The following is a 20,737-nucleotide window of genomic DNA, read 5'->3' on the forward strand; positions in this document are numbered from 1 at the left end:
GCTCTGTTATGACCTAGATGGGTGGGATGGGAGGGGGAGGTCCAAGAAGGAGGGGATATATGTATACGTATAGCTGATTCACTCTGTTGTACAGCAGAAACTAATGCAATATTGTAAAGCAACTGTACCCCAATAAAAATAAATAAATAAACACAAATATATCAAATTCAAAAAAAAAGATGAACGTGTGCCTAGCTCACAGCATTCTTACCAGCTTATGAAGCATAAAAATACACAAATAAACAGAATGGTTTTTTATTGGAGTATAGTTGTTCTACAATGCTGTGTTAGTTTCTACTGTACAGCGAAGTGGAGTTCCCTATGCTCTACAGTAGGTTCTCATCAGTTATCTATGTTATACATATCAGTGTATATACGTCAATCCCAATCTCTCAATTCATCCCACCCCCGCTTTTCCCCCTTGGTGTCCATATGTTTGTTCTCTACATCTTGAACAGAATTTTTAAAATGTAAATGAGATACCTATAACTAAGTGCTCCCTGGCAAGGGAGGGAGAGTTAGTTAACGAGATCACCTCTTGTGTGAGCCCTGCCATAGACTCCCAGCCAGTTCCTTTGCAACCTCTTCCGTTTCCCGCCCCCTTCCAGTTTGTAGGCCTGAATGGAAACTGGATTCAGGCCCGCTGCTTTGGGGAGAAAATCTAAGAGCCTTAGAAGTCAGGGCCCTTCCTGTCTCTGCAGCCTCCTCTCCTACCTTCTTCTTTAGGCTCTCTGCTGGCCTTCTGCCAAAACTCGGGGCGTTCCCTGCCCTCTCCCAGCACAGGGCAGGTGTCCAAGCTGTGCCTTTGCTGGAACACTCTTCTCTTATTAGCCTCCAGCTCTCAAAGCATTTGCTCCTCGCTCAGTGCCGGCTTCCCTGACTGGAGAGGTCAAAGCCTCCAAGATACCCACAGCAGGGCACACAGATACACGTGCACCCCCAACAGCTCATACTTTGGAGCCCCTTTACACTAATTTGGTACCAAATGAGAGAAGGTGGGATGAGGCAGCTTTCAGTCTCTCCTCTGGGGACGGGAACTGCTGAAACAAACGCTTGGACAGTTAACAGAAGGCATCCACCTTAGATGGTAGTTTAGCAACCCTCTGTTGCTCCCCCAGTGCATGGGATGGGAGATCATGGGCACACCCAGAGGCTCATCAAAGCATCCGCAGCCACTCCAAGGCCAAGCAGGCTTCCCCAGGGGATTTCTGGTCAATGCAGTAGTATGTTTTTCTCCCTCTCTCCATTACATTTCCAGGATTATTTCAGTGCCCTTAAAGCTGAAGTCTCTTGCAGTCCACCCCTCAATCTGATGCTTTTCTCAGTTAACTAACTAAATGAGATGACTGCCTCCCACTGTGCCTTGCCCACCCCATGGGTGAGGGCCCAGGGATGGGCTCAGAGGAGGCGGTGAAGAAAGCAGGCCATTCCAGCACTAATCCAGAGAACCCGCATCTTCAAGTGCTTCAAGCAGCCAGCTCATTGGACTGACAGATACTCAGATGGCCATGTCACTCCAGAGACAGGGTCCCTTCCCACCCTGGGGGAAGAGGCGGAGTCTACAGGCACCAAGGTCCCCACCCCAGAGATGGGAGTACTTGCCCCAGACACCACTGAAGAAGTCCGAATGAGGAAGTCAGGTACAACGTCTTGCAACACTGAAGCTACTCATCTCTGTGTTTAACTTAGCTTCTGAAATCATTCTTGATAATGAGATCTACTATGCCTATATTTTATTTCTGGGTGTACAGTAGATAAAGGAGAAAAAAGTCCACTGAGAGAGCCTGTAAAGTCAAGATGACAATGATCAAGAGTAGCCATTACCTGGAATATGATTTGACCCGATCCTTGGCCTTCAAAAATAGAAAAGTTCATGGGCTTCAGGGGTCCACTAAACTTTCCCTCTTGGCCATATCCAGTTGTCTGTTAAAAAAAGAAAGAAAAAGAAAATTAGCATCACCATCTACTATGAATGTATATGTGTCACTTGCTGATTTTCTTATGGTTGCAGGACTGATATATGAAACCTAAGATTCTAACCTGGCTCAAAACAATGTGAAATCTAGTCAAAACAGGCAGGAAGGGGTCTAATATTTATTGAGGCTCTACTATGTCAAAATGGTTTGCTTAGAGCCTAACTCTGCTTTTCTCATTTAACCATTCAAGCAATCACCCTGTGGGGAGAAATTAACACTCCCGTTTTATAAATGAAGCTCACAGAGGTTAGCTACTTGCCCAGAGTAAAACCCATAAGCAGTTGACATGGCACACACACTGGGTTCTAACTGAAGGAAAGCTCATGATCTTCCCACAATGCCACTATGCTGTTAAATTCTACATGGTTTTACATAAGCTTCCTTTTTTTTTAAATTTTTTTACTTTTGGCTGCATTGGGTCTTCGTTGCTGCACACAGGCTTTCACTAGTTGCGGCGGGCAGGGGCTATTCTTCGTTGTGGTGCCAGGGCTTCTCACTGCGGTGGCTCTCTTGTTGTGGAGCAGGGCTCTAGGCACATGGGCTTCAGTAGTTGCAGCACATGGGCTCAGTAGTTGTGGCTCACGGGCTCTAGAGCGCAGGCTCAGTAGTTGTGGCGCACAGGCTTAGCTGCTCCGTGACATGTGGAATCTTCCTGGACCAGGGCTTGAACCCCTATCCCCTGTATTGGCTGGTGGATTCTTAACCACTGCACCACCAGGGAAGCCCCTACACCAGCTTCTTAAAACCCCTCTATTCCACTCCTGTTAGTTTATAAGGAAATCCATGGCAGATTCCCAGCACGCTAGAGTTCAGGCACCTCAAAGACAATTGAATTTTTAAGGGGAAAAAATATGTAGACGTGTTTAGTACAATGCTTGCCTGGCACCCAACAAGAAGAGTTCACACTTGCTAAATTAGTATCTGCTGAGCTTTGTCCTAAACACATTGAATCCCGACAACCACCCTACAGGGTAGATTATTACTGCCAGCTCTGTTTCACCGGTGATTAGACTGAGACACAGAGAGGTTAAGTAATTTGCCCAGGTAGTTCAGGAAGCAGGATTCGAACCTGCAACTTCAGACCCGGCCCTCTTAGCCACTACCCCCACTACACAACAGCAAAAGCAGCCGAGACAGCCTGGGGTGGGGGGAGGGGGGTGGGAAGCTGGCAGCATGGGGATGTGCAGGAGGGTGCATTCAGCAGCAGTTCCTGCCATCCCTTCGTCTCCCACCAGGACTGGTCACTAACGGGAGTCGCGAGGCGGAGCGGAGCAGGCGGAACGCAGGAAGGGGCAGCCAGCCATAAACCCGCCACAGAGAGCACCCTCTGCAATGCAGGATCTAACACCCACACTGACGCCAGTGCCCCCTCCTTCCCAAGTGGGTCTTCAGGTCTCCTACTTGTTATGGGAATCAGGGCTGGGATGGGTTAGAATTAGAAGTATGACACCGAAAGTTAATGGTTTGGGGAACTGGACAGGTAAAACCAAAAAAGAAAGAAGAACTGGCGAGAAGAGAATTTATTTTCCATTTCTTTATGAGGAGCAAGTACACTCTTATCGTATAGAAACACTGGGAATAACCCAAAAACAATTAGGATGAAATCATGGGGAAAAAGGTCTTGTACTATATCCCTTGGTTCACTGAATCTTGATTAAGTTGATCTCGGTTGTCCAACAAAAAAAATAGTAACAAACAAGAACACAGAGGACTTTGGAATTTGGTCTCCTCTCCCTCAGAGTTGTGTCAGGCCCTTGGGTTAGCTGCCCCCAGCCATCGCCAGCCTCTCTCCCTTGGGAAGACAAGTGATCTCTTTCCCAGACTCCCTTGCAGCTAGGAGGGTGACCAAGTGACCTAGTTCTGGTTTGTGAAACAAAAGGTGGAGTCTGCTGTGCCTGAGTGGAGGTGGGGGAATGGTTCTGGTCAAGATTTTGTATTCCTGATTAAGAAAGACAGATGTGGCTGGCATCTGCCCTGTTCGTCTTGCTCAAGCAATGGACCTCATGTCTGTAGCTGTGGCAGCCATCATGAAACCACAAGGGGACAAACCAGCTCAAACAATGGTGGAGCAAAGAGAAAGAAGCCCAGATCTCTGATAACATCACAGAAGTGCTAAACCTGCCTGGGACTGCCCATGACAGGCTTCTCCTTGTCTGAGAAAAATAAATCCCTATTGACTGGAGACACTCTAAAGTTGCTTGTAGCTAAAAGCATTCTTAACTGACACAATAATTATATAGACTTCTAGCTCATCAGTTCCTCTCCAAGTGTATTTTCCTCTGGGGGCTCTTCCTCCCTTCCACTCCTTTCCACATCTTCTCCAGCTCCAGCAGTTCCTCTGGAAGGCAGGACACAAGAAACAGGTGCCATTGTTGGTACAGGATGAGGGCAGTGCTTTTTTGAGGGGCTACTACTTAACAGCAAACGGCTTCATCAACTTTCTGCTCACATCAGCAAGCAGTCCATCTTTCAGCTGATCACACCAGTGATGGCATCTATAAGGAAACTACGTTAGTCAGGCAAACCTCACAAATAAGCCTGCATTTTTCCCAGGTAGACGAGCTGGCTCACCTATGAGAAATAAAGGAGAAGTCTCAGTTGCAATGTTCAAAGTTGGGTTGGGTTCTCATATCAGGGCAACAAATCTCTCTTCCTGCCCATTAACCTGGCTATCTGAGCTATAAAGATTTCAAAATGCATGGGCACATCATGAGTCATCAAGCCATACATCCATAACTGGGAAGAATGCTATGGTGGAAATTTGTGAAAAGAGTTGGAAGAATAAAACCCACCATCTTGCATAAAGAGGTGAAAGGTAGGAAGAGAATGGAACTGATATTTTTGAGTGTTTCCTGTATGGCAGCTATGGAACTGGAACCTCCACACATGCCATTTCTTCTGATCCTCAACAATACCAGGGAAGCTCTGGAGAAGTCCCACAGCAGAGGCACATGTAACTGGTGCTGCTGTGGGATGGTGCCAGCTCTGTTGGACCACCAAGCCCCAACTCTGCACCACGTTGCTCCACTGCCTTCCAGGCCAGCAAAGGACACATGCTGTTATCAGATCTGCCTGCCTAGTAGCCACCGTCATTGTACTTTCCAGCAAGAGTTCTCTGCATTGTTTATATAGTATGTATGTCAGCTCTTCTTCCTTCCGGAAGAAGCATAGTCCCAGGCAAAACTCCAAAATCGTTGGCTTCTCCTTGATTTCCCTGCCTCCCTACTCAGCACTCTTTCCCAAACCCTCTCTTCAGTGCCCTTACAATATATTCATGCAGTGTTTCTAACCCCCTATGAGAACCAGTTCTCAGGAAAGAACAGGAGAGCCACTCAGAGTATAGAATAAATGACTGGCAATCACTTTACATGGCTACCTCTGCTGAATAAAGCCTTATGCTGAAGGAAAGAAGCTCCAGCTGAACCTCCAGCCTTCACAGGAGAGGGTCTGGGCATAGGGGTCGGCGAAGGCAGAAGAGAAATGGCTCCGTCCCAATGCCCCTGAAATCCCAGCACACAGGCCTCAGCCTCCCTCCTTCACCCAGAGACAGCTGTGCACGTGGCTGTCTCCTGGGCAAGGCTCTTGCTGCCAGCAGTAGTTTGTGCAGTATTTCTTACTCCGGGTAAAAATTCCACTGGGGTGAGAGTAGGGAAAAAGGAAGACTTACTTTCATCCTTTATCTAGGAAGAAAAATGCATGTCCCCTTCTCAGACAAGAAGCTGATGAGCCTGCTAATGTCAAATTATCGTGACAGATCTTCTCTCTTTCTTAGGTTTCACTGTTGTTTCTTAATGTTTCCTAATATAAATCCGTAATTATGTATTTAAGTTCTAAGTTGTTCCGGGCACTGTGCTATGTGCTGAGGCTGCAAAGATGACTAAAACACAGCCCTCCTCATGGAGGTCAGAGTCCATCTGAGTGTAGACGCTGAATTTTTTTTTTTTTTAAGATGTTGGGGGTAGGAGTTTATTAATTAATTTATTTATTTTTGCTGTGTTGGGTCTTCGTTTCTGTGCAAGGGCTTTCTCTACTTGTGGCAAGCGGGGGCCACTCTTCATAGCAGTGCGAGGGCCTCTCACTATCGCGGCCTCTCTTGTTGCGGAGCACAGGCTCCAGACGCGCAGGCTCCGTAGTTGTAGCGCACGGGCCTAGTTGCTCCGCAGCATGTGGGATCCTCCCAGCCCAGGGCTCGAAATCGTGTCTCCTGCATTAGCAGGCAGATTCTCAACCACTGCGCCACCAGGGAAGCCCCGACGCTGAATATTTAAAATGTGGTAGTAATAACAATAGCTAATATTTATCAAGTCCTTAGACAGTGCCAGTCATTGATCCAAGGGCTTTATAAATGCATTATCTCATTTAATTGCCACATAAGGCAAGTACTATTACGAGACCCATTTCACAGGGCAGAAAACTGAGGTTCAGAGCTTAGTAACTCACCCAAGTTCTTACCACCAATCAATAGCAGTGCCAAGTTTGAACTAGGCACTGACTACACCACCATTCTGAGATAATATAGATAGCAAAGGACATCTGAGAGGGTAGGAAGGGGAGAGAAGTCAAGTGGGGATGTTAAACCCAGTCCTTAGGCAGTCTTAGCTACAAGCTTCAAGCCCAGGTCTGTGAGGATGCACCTTGCTCGTAAGGTTTGAACTGCAGATTTTCCCCCCAAGGGGAAAGCTCTGGTAGGTTTACAAGTTTGGCTGTATTTCACTCTAAATATTTTGAACTGTGTGGGCTCTCAGGGGCTCTCTGGAACTTGAAATTCAATATGGTATATTTGGGTTTTAGAAGAAAGGAACCAAGATTAGAGGTATGAGGATCTAGTAGCTTCCTTCTAAGGAGAAAGCAAATGCCTCCCATAATCTTGCTTCATAATACAACAGATTTGGCAAGTGTATAACCTTTACGAGCTTCATAAGGAAAGTGAAGACGACATCCCTGTCTCTACCCGAGGTTAAGGTCTGGTCTCCCCAGGTTCCATCCAGCTCCAACTTCTAGAAGCCCGAGTCGATAGGGTTAGCTCAGCAAGTGACTAAGCACAAATTTGGTCAGAAAACTCCAAGCCATATACGGGAAGAAAAGTACAGAGCAGAGCAGGGTCAAAAATGGAGAATATGCTTTTCTTAATTTCGGTGGTAATTTCTCATGGTCAAAGTTAAAAAAAAAAAAAGTCAAGATTAAGGGACATAGACTAACACATGTATCAGTATACTTTTCTTTCCAGATTCCCTGAGCTGTATGCAATGGTCTAAAGCTAAGTAGATGGATTTGTTTAAACCTTGCCTGTGAAGTGGCATTGGCTTTTAAGAGCTGAGGAGAAAGTACATCTCTGGTAAAAGGTTGGACATATTACTTGTAGCTATTTCAACAAAAATAGTCCATCGGGGCAAAGTGTCCTTTGCTCACAATGAGTTAATTTTGATAGACTATATTTTAAATGATGATAGCCGCTGCTTCCTTGGTACGGAGTAGAAGGATGACTGGAAATATTCTACTAAATAAATAAAGAACATTCTCTTCTCTTACCAAGTAAAGTGTAAAGAGACACAGGCAGTGCAGTTGGGCTTGCATCATCATGGTTTTCTTTATTCAAACTCCTGTGAATAAACCGGAGATAAGTTGATTAGTTGCCATCCTGTTAAAACCATGTTTCTCCAAGCATAAAGGATCATTGGATGATATTCATTTATAAACCTAGTAGAAGGCATCCCTGAAGCTCAGCCTCTCCTCTGTGGAACAGCCTGGCCTTCCAGAAGCTTCCTGATACCTTGTCCACAGCAACCACAAGTCAACATCCGGAAACAAGCGTGTGCTAATTCCATCTTTACTAACCGTTTCACTTTAGTAGTCTTCTTCATTTAAGAGTCTTAAATGGTAGGCAATAAGTATAATTTTCACTCATTAGATGTGTGGGGGATATATGCTTTGGCAAATGCCACAATAACTAGATACTAAAATTTTAGTGGTGCTGATTCAAAGCTACAAATAGATGAGCTTCTTCAAGCAGGAAGAACCCAAGAATGTTCACAACCCTTCATTCAAAGACCTCACCAGCTGCCTCTTTGCTCTTCTAAACCTTGCTGTTAACTATGTAATACATCTAAGGAAAAAATGTACTTCTTATTACTTCAAAAACAACCCAATAAAAATCCAAACTCTGCCCCTCTTCTATTCTGTTCAAAGTTATTTTTCCTTTTTCCTTGTGCTTTGCATTTCACGGAAATTATAACTTTCACCCTAAGACACATCATGACTAACTGATTTTAAGATTTGAGATAAATTTTCCACATGGCCTGTAAAGCAGGGTTGTTGCCTATCATAATATTGGACTGCTAAAACAAAACAAAACAAAAAACCGGGGAAATGAAGAATGCATTCACTTCACTAAAATTCCAATTATTTTATTGCCTCTAGGGATTGTGGATGATCTTGGTTTATTTCTTTATCTTTTTCTTTATTTTTTAAAGTGTTCTACATTGAACTTATATCATCAATATAATCAGCATGGGAAAATGGTTATAAAATTCTAACTACTCTAAAAATTTAGACCCTGAAATTGTTTAATTCCTTACTTTTGGATAGTTTATATTTGAATTTTTAAAAGGTCAAAGTACTATCCCATTTTAGCTTCACAAATGCCCTGGGAGATAAAGATAGAAATGAGCCTTTTTATTAAGCATCATTCTATAGGGTAGATTAGTGGAGGGACCTTTACAAACAGGATGACAGAGGTGCCAAAGGTAAACTCTGAGTCAGCCTGGACCGGAAACCCAGCTTGGCCTTTCATTAGCTGTGTGGCCGTGGGTGTACTACTTAATCTCTCGGTGCCTCAGTTTCCTCAAATGGAAAATACATAGCAATTGCTCAGTAATAAAGGAGTGCTCTTATGAGTTTCTCACAGACATAATGAATTAGGAAATGTTACTCTTATTTTGTACATGAGGAAATTGAGGTTCAAAGTTAAGCCATTCACCTAAAGACACATAACTAGGAAGTGATATTGCCGTGTTTCCAACCAGATCTGTCAGATGCCAAAGTCCAAAGAGTCTTTCGAGTCTTTCTGCTATACCCTACACAGTGTGATAGCTGAAGAGACGTAGCTGTAGGTGTAGAGATGTAGAGGCGTATAAAGTGTACATATTGCTTGTACATGCTATATAACTGAAGCAACTTGTCCCAAGGATCTACAGCTATTTTAAGGAAGAACTGGGACTATAACCCTTCAGTGCAATTAGATCTGTAAATTTTGTGAATGTTGAGAAATGAGCTTTTGCTACAGAATTAGTCTGGTCTATGTGTCCAAACATCATTTTAGAATTGGCTCCTTGTCAACACAAGCAAGACATTTTTCTGCTGCTTTAGACTGCTCACGGGGTTTGGAAACACACTGAAACAAATAACAATCGCAGGTTCTAGCATACTGCAATATGAAATGTATCTAAATGAATAAATTGGTATTCTTAAGTCTAACCAGTCTTTTTTTATATTAGCCAAATAAACATGATCAGCTATCAACCAATATTTGCTTAAGAGAAGTAAAAATACAGGCAATAATGACACATTTGAGGATCTTTCTCCTCAAACCCCTCAGTGTTCAAGAACTTTATTTATTTTTATTTTTTTGGCTGCGTTGGGTCTTCGCTGGCACGTGGGACTTCTCTAGTTGTGGTGAGCTGGGGCTACTCTTCATTGAGGCACGCGGGCTTCTCACTGCTGTGGCCCCCCCACCCCCATTGCGGAGCACAGGCTCCGGGCACACAGGCCTCAGCAGTTGTGGCTCGCGGGCTCTAGAGCGCAGGCTCAGTAGTGGTGGCGCACGGGCTTAGTTGCTCCGCGGCACGTGGGACCCTCCCGGACCAGGGCTCGAACCCGTGTCCCCTACATTGGCAGGCAGGTTCCCAACCACTGCACCACCAGGGAAGTCCCTCAAGATCCTTTAAATGCTGCTCCCACTTTACTCTTCTGGCCTTATCTCCCACACCCACCACACCCAGTAATGCTGAGCACCCCACGGACTTTGCACCGAGCTTCCCTGTCTCCACGCTTTGTCACTGGTTGTTCTCCCCACCCGGCACAGGGCCCCACCCAGAGTAAATGACAATTGATACTTTCTGAATCAAGCTGGATTGAGATTATCCTTTCTCACTTCTACTTTTACTTCTCACACCCTACCATCTAAGACCAACTTATTCATTTATTTTAAAATCACTGAATTTAATAATTCTATTATGTGCCAGATACTGTGCTAAGAACGGGGATGACAAAATAAGGGGTACAGGGTCTGCTTCATGGAGCTAGAACCTACGTCCTTCATGAAATCTCCCTGATTTCCAGCCAGAAGCATCTTCCTCTCAAGGCCTCTCCTGCCTGCGTTTTATTTTTTATCACGTATTTACACGTCTGTGTTGCTGCCTCTACTAGAATACAAAATCCTTCAAGATAGAGGCCTCATTTTTAAATTATATCTTTTTAACCTCTCATGGCTCTTCATAGTATGGCGTGCACATACTAAGCTCTCAACAGATGTTTGTTAAATTCTAAAACACTGTGATTGTCTAACATCGGTATTCTATCAGTTTGTCCAATCTATAAGAGCTTTCAGAATAAACAGAAAATGTTATAGGAAACTAATTTGAGATCTAAAGATTTATTTTGATGCAAAGTAATAAATTTTTATTGTTGACGAAGAGGATTATTTCTCTTTTAAATACATGAACAGATTTCTGTTTAGTAAATAGGTTAAGAACTGGTTGATATATATACCATCTCCACTTGAAATGATTTTTTTAGCACTTTCAATCTTCCAAAGACATGTAAGTTGAATGATAAAAAGCAAATAAAAATAAAATAAATGCCCTATTTTAGTCAGACGCTCAAACAGGCCACCGTCCGGGGTGTTTTAATGGAACCTAAAAAGTAAACGTAGCATTAGACTTATCCTTTCTTTTGTCATTTACATTTAGTTTCATCCTTCACGGAGGGTTTCTGGTGGGAAACAAAAGTAATTGCTTTCTGCTCCCATGCCTAGGGTCTCGTGATTTCTTTGTGGACAAATCTATCATACCATGTGGTTGTTAGATTGTCTGGTTTGGATCCTGGCTCCTTCACTGACTCATGTCTACTCATCTGTAAAGCAAGGATAATAATAGTATCTACTTTTGAGAGTTATGGGACTCCATAAGTTAATATTTTGAACAGTGTTTGTCAAATAAAAATTCCTTCTGCCACCCAAGTTTGCTTAGTCAGAAATTAAATATTGTCCCACAGGACAGCTCCTATCACAATTCCCAGCTTTCAATGGCCCTGGCCATAAGGATACTCAAGGAGCACCCTTCACAGCAACACCCTCACAGCCAAATGAAGTGGCCAGGCAAAGCCTTCGTCTGAATGATCCAAGGCAAACTACACCACTGCTAGGATTATTCCAGAAGAGGACTTCAGCCTCTCAAACAAGTCTTGCCTATATCTCCTCTTTTTACAGATATAATTTCACTAATGAATACCACGTCCTGGATCATAATGATGCTGGAGGGAAACCATGGTTTATAACTGAAATTGCCTAAAATCACCAAGCCATACACACTTGATAGATTATTTCACAAACCCGACTTGGCAAAGGATTGGAGTAGATTTCCACATAATTCAGTGACATTTCATCTGAACTACCTGAAATAGTTGATCCAACCATCTGCTGGGAATTTCTGCTATTTGTCAGGGTTTCCTCAGGTACAAAGACTAAATTCAGACAGTTTCTATGGCAACTATCTGAGACGGCAAGTACATCCTTAGCAACAGAGGTCAAAGGTTTAGGGGGAGTTTTGAAAAGCCACCACCACTTGCTTTAATCTTGGACCATTTACAAATGCAGAATCAGGGCTGCTGGACTTGCAGATGAGGGCTGAAGCCTTCGTTTAATTCACCGTAGCCCAGAAAACACTGAAACCCTCCATATCCTGAATCTGTGTCCAGACAGGATAACAACACAAAAGCAGCTAACATCTACTAGAAGCCCTTTGTCTCAGCACATGCTGAGAGATTTATATGAATTATCTTATTGATTTTTCATAAGAACCCTATGAAGCAGATACTGTTCAAATTTCTCTCTCAAAGATCAAAAATCAAGAGGTGAGGATCAAAAAAGTTACCAGACTTGTCCAAGATCACACTGCCTGGCTAATTTCACACCTCTACTCTTATTCATATATTAGTCTCTCTATGAAAGAACAAGCATCCTGATAAATAAGACATCCAGCAGCACTGAATCTATTACACATCTTTCCAAAAATTCAAAAAGGTTTTTTTTCACTCCATAGCTGCTCTTCTTCTTCAGATGCTGACATGAGTCTGCCTTCTCAGAGGGCCGTCAGTCTAGGAGATTTGGCTCCTACAGCACAGCTATTTCTGATTTGTACCCTCTCTCCTTCTCATTTCCTTCTGACCTTCACCTCAGCAGTCTCTTATTTTTTAACCAAGCCAAGGGTTATGGGTTGAATGGTGTCCCCTGCCTCAAAATTCATGTGGGAGGGCTTCCCTGGTGGCGCAGTGGTTGAGAGTCTGCCTGCCAATGCAGGGGACGCAGGTTCGTGCCCCGGTCCGGGAAGATCCCACATGCCGTGGAGCGGCTGGGCCCATGGGCCATAGCCGCTGAGCCCGCACGTCCGGAGCCTGTGCTCCGCAACGGGAGAGGCCACAACAGTGAGAGGCCCGCGTACGGCAAAAAAAAAAAAAAAATTCATGTTGGAGCCTAACCCCCAAGTACCTCAGAATGTGATCTTTTGGAGACAGGGTCTTTACAGAGGTAATAAAGTTAGAACTAAGTCATTAGGGTGGGCCCTAATCCAATATGACTGGTGTCCTCATCAAAAGGGAAAACTTGGATGTGGAGACACACACAGAGGAAAGACAACATGAAGACACATGGGGAAGACAGCTGTCTGAGAGGCAAGGAGAAAGGCCTCAAACCAATTCTTATGGCCCTCAGAAGGAACCAGCCCTGCAGACACTTTCATTTTGGACTTCGAGCCTCCACAAATTTATTGTGACACAACAAATTTCTATTGCTTAAGCCACTCCGTCTGTGGTACTTTGTTACAGCAGCCCTAGCAAACTAATATATCAAAGAACTCTAGTTTTGACTGATAAAGGCACTGCCGTCCCAGGATAGGGTGGCCTCAGATGGGGCTTTATCCAGTTATTATACATGCAGTGCCCACGGCATCCCAGGGGGTCCACTCCAAGCTTGACTGAATCTCCTGCTGGGATCCAGAGACTCCGAGAGGCATTTTTAGACACTCCAGTCATTTCCCCATTTATCTGAGTAAGGACAGGAAATTTCTAAGTCCCAGTTCTCAAAATCTGCAAGTAAATCAATACATAAGCATTGATTTCCCCCCCCTCTTACGAAAGCTAAGTGATAGGCAAACCTTAAATCGAGTCAGTCATGGCTCATCCTTTTTGTTAAAAAAAAAAAAAAAAAAGTTAAGGGCTTTGAATTAAAACACGTCACCATGCTCTAAGGCTAAACCACACATTTCCAAAGAACAAAGAAGGTACAAAGGAGAGGACCGCAAAATTTGTTTTCAGATATCATAGGTGATGTAGACAGGAAAGAATGTGACTAGAATTCATAACATCACCAGAACCAAACAGCACCAAATACCCTGTGTGCCATTTAGTTTACCTCTGCATTGTGTATTGCTAAGAGCAGCATAAATTATACAGCAAGGCCAGATATGAATAAAGAGCGGATAAAAAGCTTGCTCACACCATTGTTCATCAAGTAATGTTCAGATCAATCATGCCCATCTTTGTGTTCTCACTCACAAATCTCTGGCACCAATTACATCACTTAAGGTTTAGAAAAAAATCCCAGGAGGATCTGACCGATTTGCACTCTTGGCAAATTAAGGACCCAATGAAAGTGACCATTAATAAGCTAGAAACAAACAGGCAGGCATAAAATCTGGGCTGCTGCCTTGCAGGGCAGCAAGGAGGGAGGAAGGAAGGAACAAGGAAGGGAAAGGAAGGGTGGATGGCCCCCTCCCCACCCAACATACACATAGATGTAAGCACTTGGTTCTCTCACTAAACTTTGCAATAAGTATGCCAACCTTTCAGCATATGAAAATCTGGATTTACACATATGCAAAATAGAGGGTGATTTCTTACTTAATCAACAGGTTCATGATCAGGTAAATAGTCTTATGAGAGGATAGATGGCTCCTCTTAAAATATTTTAAATTTCTATGATTGACTTAAATACAAATGACAAGCGTAATTATTAAAGAAAATAATAATGAATTCTAAGGGATATCACTCTTACTCCCAGCCGGCTATTGTCCCACCTGGCACTCCCCCAGCATGAGCAAGAGAAGGGGCAGGAGGGGTGAGGAGGTCAGAGGGAAGGGAGGCCCCCCACATGGGGACACAGATGGCAACCCTCCCACCCCGTGATGCTTCTCTGACGTCTTAAGCAGGTTGGCGGTAAGGATGTCAGTGTTGAGTTCTCTGAGGTGCACAGGTTTCCACCCCAGAAACTCTACAAGGGAGACAGAGGGAGGACTTTCTTTCTTCCATATCTAGCAGGACAACATCACAAGGGTCTTTTCTGGCCTAAAAAGGAGGGTAGAAATCACTACTTCTCAAAAAAGTGGCTTAATAATTTGTGACAAAGTGTTGCTTCATGCATTATACAACACTTCTTTGTGTATTATAAAGTGCACAGATAAGTATTTTGTCCAGATAATAAAACTACACATTCTGGCCTTAGAAATTCAGTACGAGGTAAATCTCAATTAGATCCCATCCCATATGGTTTAAACACTGAGATTTAAAACAAAACAAAAGACTTGCTATAATACTAGCTCATTTATGAGGTGACCTTGAGACAAGGACTCTAATGACAAAAATGCACAGTCATGCTCGAGTGTAATAGGCTAACTTTCTGATTTCTGTAATTAAATCATAATTGACAACTGGGATGGGCAAGAGAGTAAGGCGGAAATAAGTTTAGTTTTGTCTTCATAAAGGATGCCATACCACTATGAAATCTCACTCAGTAGCTAGTTTTTTTCATAATTGAAAGTTTAAAAAACTAGCATTTAATGAGCATTTACTAAGCTAAGTACTTTGGAAGACTTATTTCATTTAAGTTTCACAACAATCCTATAGGCGGGTCCTGTTGTCATCCCACAGGGCAGGAAACAGCTCAGCAAGGTTGAGGAAAGGGTGTCAGTCTGACTGCAGAGACCAAGCACAGACCCTCTGTGTGAGGAAGATGTGCTCATCCTTAGTTTGAATATTCTTTAAGGGCATAACTCTACCTTTCTGATTTCTCTTTATCTCTTACTCAGAAACACAAGTCCTAACGTTTTAAAATAATTAACATACGGTAAGAAATCATTGATTCAGAATATCATGGATGAGAGCACTCAGTGTCAGTCTTACAGAATATTTTAAGAGAAATTAAGTTTTCTTTGTGTCACATACACAATAACCAAGGATAGCTTCGTCTGTCATACATGCATAAGTGAAAAAATCATCTTGAGTATGGTTAAAACCTCAAGCACTAGGTGAATGTCTGCTTTTATTAAGTTAATATTTCTTATACCTAAATAAACATTCATGTTTGTTCTCACAAGTAACAAATAGATAGATAGATATTCCCCTAACAAAAGTCAGTACTCTTTCCTTGTTTAATCACTGGGGAGACCACAGAACAACTAGCCCCTTCTAAATTCAACACCAGAGGTTTCTGAAGGAATACAATTTTATGCCAACAAATAAATATGCATATTTCTATCTGTGTAAACTAACAGCCATAAAAGCACTTATTTGTCAGCCTTTGGAGAAAGGGACATAGTGGTGCTCAGCTTTCCTTCTCAGAGTCATCGCTCTTGACCTGGAAGAAAAGCAAGAGCACACTCTCCAGAGAGTTCCTTTGACAAAGGAATAGGAAGTCGAGTTGCTGCCAGGATATATTTTGCCTTTCATAAAAGAATGGAGGAGGTACCAGAAATGCAATCTTCACCTTGAGTGACAGTGACTTTTCCCAGGGGACATCTTAGCAAGTTTCAAAGGATGCCACGCCCACACCTCAACAGAAGGCTTATAGTGAAACATCAGAGGGGCTTTAAAATGTCTCATTAGGGCCTCCCTGGTGGCGCAAGTGGTTGGGAGTCCGCCTGCCGATGCAGGGGATACAGGTTCGTGCCCCGGTCTGGGAGGATCCCATATGCCGCGGAGCCGCTGAGCCTGCGCGTCCGGAGCCTGTGCTCCGCAACGGGGGAGGCCACAACAGTGAGAGGCCCGCATACCGCAAAAAAAAAAAAAGTCTCATTAATGTTGTCCCAGATGTCTCTGAGACTGTCCTCAATTTTTTTCATTCTTTTTTCTTTATTCTCCTCTGAAGTAGTTATTTCCACTATTTTATCTTCCAGGTCACTTATCCGTTCTTCAGCCTCAGTTATTCTGCTATTGATCCCTTCTAGAAATTTTTTAATTTCATTTATTGTGTTGTTCATCACTGTTTGTTTGCTCTTTAGTTCTTCTAGGTCCTTGTTAACTGTTTCTTGTATTTTCTCCATTGTAGTTCCAAGATTTTGGATCATCTTTACTATCAGTATTCTGAATTCTTTTTCAGATAGACTGCCTATTTCCCCTTCATTTGTTTGGTCTGGTGGGTTTTTGCCTTGCTCCTTCATCTGCTGTGTGTTTCTCTGTCTTCTCATTTTGCTTAACTTACTGTGTTAGGGGTCTCCTTTTCGCAGGCTGCAGGTTTCGTAGTTCCCATTGTTTTTGGTGTCTGCCCCCAGTGGTTCAGTGGGTTGTGTAGGATTCCTGTTAGAGGGGACTAGTGCCTGTGTTCTGGTGGATGAGGCTGGATCTTGTCTTTCTGGTGGGCAGGTCCAATACTGGAGAGGGTGTGGAGAAAAGGGAACCCTCTTGCACTGTTGGTGGGAATGTAAATTGATACAGCCACTATGGAGAACAGTATAGAGGTTCCTTAAAAAACTAAAAATAGAACTACCATATGACCCAGCAATCCCACTACTGGGCATATACCCTGAGAAAACCATAATTCAAAAAGAGTCATGTACCATAATGTTCATTGCAGCTCTATTTACAATAGTCAGGACATGGAAACAACCTAAGTGTTCATCGACAGATGAATGGATAAAGAAGATGTGGCACATATATACAATGGAATATTACTCAGCCACAAAAAGAAATGAAATTGAATTATTTGTAGTGAGGTGGATGGACCTAGAGTCTGTCATACAGAGTGAAGTAAGTCAGAAAGAGAAAAACAAATACCGTATGCTAACACATATATATGAAATCTAAAAAAAAAAAAAAAAAAAAGGCGAAGAACCTAGGGGCAAGATGGGAATAAAGACACAGACCTACTAGAGAATGGACTTGAGGACACGGGGAAGGGGAAAGGGAAGGGGAAGCTGGGACAAAGTGAGAGAGTGGCATGGACATATATACACTGCCAAACGTAAAATAGATAGCTAGTGGGAAGCAGCCGCATAGCACAGGGAGATCAGCTCGGTGCTTTGTGACCACCTAGAGGGGTGGGAAAGGGAGGGAGATGCAAGAGGGAAGAGATATGGGGACATATGTATATGTATAACTGATTCACTTTGTTATAAAGCAGAAACTAACACACCATTATAAAGCAATTATACTCCAATAAAGATGTTAAAAAAAACACTCAAAAATAAATAAATAAAATAAAATGCCTCATTTAAAAAAAAAAAAGCAAAACTCAAGTGTTTTCTCATCCTCTCATATTATTCGACCCCACTTCTTTGGCATAGAATTAGTTTCTTCCTTGCACAGTGAGTGATGTAGTTATTGCAGCATTACTGGGTTTTTCCTCTAGAGAATGAAGCAGCAACTTCTCAGTTTGACCTTCGTCACCTGCTTGAACTTTCTCATGGAAAGAAGGGTTAATATTCATCGAACGTCTGTTGGGTGTCAGACAAGGTACTGAGTTCTTTACACGCTGATCTAATTGACTATCACAATCACTTGGTTAGGCAAATATCTCCATTTTGTAGATGAGAAAATTAAGGTACAGTGAGCTTAAGCAATCTGTTCAGTGCTTGCTGGCTGGTAAATGATGAAACTGGCCTAATCCATCTGCCCAACCCTGAAGACTCATAAACTATATACCCAACAGTCCATGACAAACCCTCACTCAGTAAGACTCATTTGTTTCCTGGTGAGAGCTGAATGCCATCCATTCTCCATGTCACCTAAACATATGCTTTCTTCTTCTTTCAAATTATTCCTCTCTTGCTATCTAAGTTTTTGAAGAAAAATAAAGACAAGAAAACATTAGAGAATACATTGCTCTTCCAATCTCCTGTTTGGCATCCCCCATTACAGAGGGCATCTGTTCCCAGAAAGTCACTCACAATGAAGAAAAAACTGAGACAGAGGCAGGGGCTGGACCTTTGAAGACACCAATAAGCTGTACACGTTTTGACATCTCAAAATAATCACACATTAGTTGATGTTACATCTGCCAATGTGGCCGAAAGAATGAATGGGATCTGACCAACATACACACCAGCCTTGCTTTCCCAATTGGGAAGGCAGATCTGTCTGTTTTCAAATCTTATTCCACTTCTTTTAAGAAAGGGCTTTTTTCCTCCTATGACTTTCCCCTTCCCTGCTGTGTCCTGGGTAGTCAGTCCTAAGAATCCTAAGTTGAATCTCACTCTCTGAGAAGTAAAGAGAATGCTCAGTTTTTGAAGACCACATCTGAGAGATGACACTTTGTGAAAATGAGATTCCAGCCCTGATTTGTAGAGCATAAGAGCCCCAGGGCATCTCAGGGCTAGGAACTTTTTAAATATTTTAATTACAAAGAATGGGTGTAATCCACATTTAAACATCCAAAAGTTTATTCTTTTCTTTAATGTCACTACCAAGCTAGATTCAAGCCAAACCACTTCATCAAATGAATTTATAAAATATATAGACTAATAAAAAGAAACCACGAAAGAAATTATGCTCGGTAAGCAAAACTTATCACACAAGGAATAAACTTTCCTTCTCAGCAAACGATACATAACACCCCTCAAGGAATAAATTTGTCCAGCAACTTAAGTAATCCCTCCACCCTCTATTCTGTCATTCTTAAAGAAGTACTCTATCGACATAGTTAAGACATGTCAACGCTTACCTTTCTGTAAGTAACAAAATGGTTGTTAAAAGTTATTTTCTTCCATTCAACTGTTGGGACTCTTGCTGGGACTTGAGTATCTTCCCCAGAGGACACTCCCCTGCTCTGCTCTGCTTCCCCAGCCTCTCCCTTCACCTTCAGTCAAACATTAACCATCGACTGGCTTTATTGATTTTCGGGAACCATCAGGTGTCATAAAAGGTATTGTACTCCAGGAAAAAAATGCGTTTGTACCAAAAGAAGTTAATTCACATCTAATACATCTGAAAACAGGTTTCTGAATTTTGGAATGTAGGTTTAATAAATTAGAAGACAAGAAGAAGTTAAAGTGGAAAAACTGCGTATTCAAGTATCTGTAGAGTGTGAGGTCCATGACATCCAAGAGTTTCATCCATATTTTGCTCCCCCACCACTTAGCACAGAAGACTCAGCTGACATATATTTGTGTAGATTCCGTCTTAAACACAGACAAGCACAGGGTGCCATGTCTGAGCAGTGACTCAGTTCATTAATAACCAGCCACGAGAGACATGGGAAATGACTTGGAAGGTACAGCCAATGATGTGAACGGGATGCACCTGCTTCTGAAACCCAGGGGTCCTCTTCAAAGTCTGCATGAAACAACCAGCAGTAGCCTTCCCCCAAACACAAACCAAGTCCTTTTTCTCACCACTCTGAGAATGGATTTGCCTGAGAGCAAGTTACTACTTTTTTCACTCAGAATGAGGTTTCTGATTAAACAACATGGCCCCAGATTTCTTAAGTCAAGGGCTCTTTTAGACAGATTCCTGATTCCCACACCTCAGTCACTCTTGGAATCTACACTAAAGATGAGAATCAAGGTCACCTTTGTGTCAACTTTGATATCCATTCTGATATTCATTTCTGGGTTTCTCCTGAGCTGTGTTGTGTTTTCCATCTGCCTCTAGGTGTGCATCTAGCACAATGAAAGCACAAGAGCACAGCCCACTGTCTAGATGGGCTTCTTGCTTCCCAGATCCCCTTGAGAAGACTTAGTGATTGCTCTAAGCCTCGTTTATCTTGGGGACTGTGAAGTGAAACCACCTAGTTGCATGCCAGTGGTTAGCATACTCAGTGGACCAGCAAGCCCAGGAAAGATCCTTCTTCCTCTGTCTCACAGCCAAGATAAGTACATATAGGGAAATGAGGTCAGTGAGGCTAAGCAGCTCTCACATTCTTAACACATGTGCCCTCCCCTGAGCTGAATGAAATGACCTTGTTCCACAAAATCAAATAGCTTCCTCTTGTATGTTTCACCTCCCAAATCAATGACAAGAATCTCATGGCATTGCTCTGAAAGGAGTTTGCTTCTTCTTTGGAAATTTTTGGTACTTTTTAATAAGATATGCAAAAAGTACATTTAAATCTATAAAGTTTTCTGTAAAAGAATGTATATGTATGTATCACTTTTAATCCTTGTTTCTTAGCAATATTATACAGCTATGTTCACAGCATATGTTAAAAAAGATGTTTTCTCGTTTAGTCTTTACAACATGGCCTGAAGTGGATTCCATCTTATAAACAGAAAACAAAGGCA

At 42.7% G+C, this 20,737-nt stretch overlaps 1 protein-coding gene across 1 annotated transcript in view; it reads right to left on the bottom strand.

Annotated features, from left to right (window-relative positions):
- Positions 1-19,205, bottom strand: part of CDH17 (cadherin 17) — an 89,693-nt gene extending 70,488 nt beyond the window's left edge. The window contains exons 1-3 of the mRNA XM_060116026.1: positions 19,180-19,205; positions 7,506-7,576; positions 1,825-1,923 (exon numbers count right to left, since the gene is read on the bottom strand). Of these exons, the coding sequence (XP_059972009.1) occupies positions 1,825-1,923; positions 7,506-7,556 (150 nt within the window). The 5' untranslated portion in view covers positions 7,557-7,576; positions 19,180-19,205. The remainder of the gene's footprint in view (positions 1-1,824; positions 1,924-7,505; positions 7,577-19,179) is intronic.
- Between the last annotated feature and the right edge of the window lie 1,532 nt (positions 19,206-20,737).

Source organism: Mesoplodon densirostris, chromosome 13, assembly GCF_025265405.1.
Source record: "Mesoplodon densirostris isolate mMesDen1 chromosome 13, mMesDen1 primary haplotype, whole genome shotgun sequence".
Lineage (NCBI taxonomy): Eukaryota > Metazoa > Chordata > Mammalia > Artiodactyla > Ziphiidae > Mesoplodon > Mesoplodon densirostris.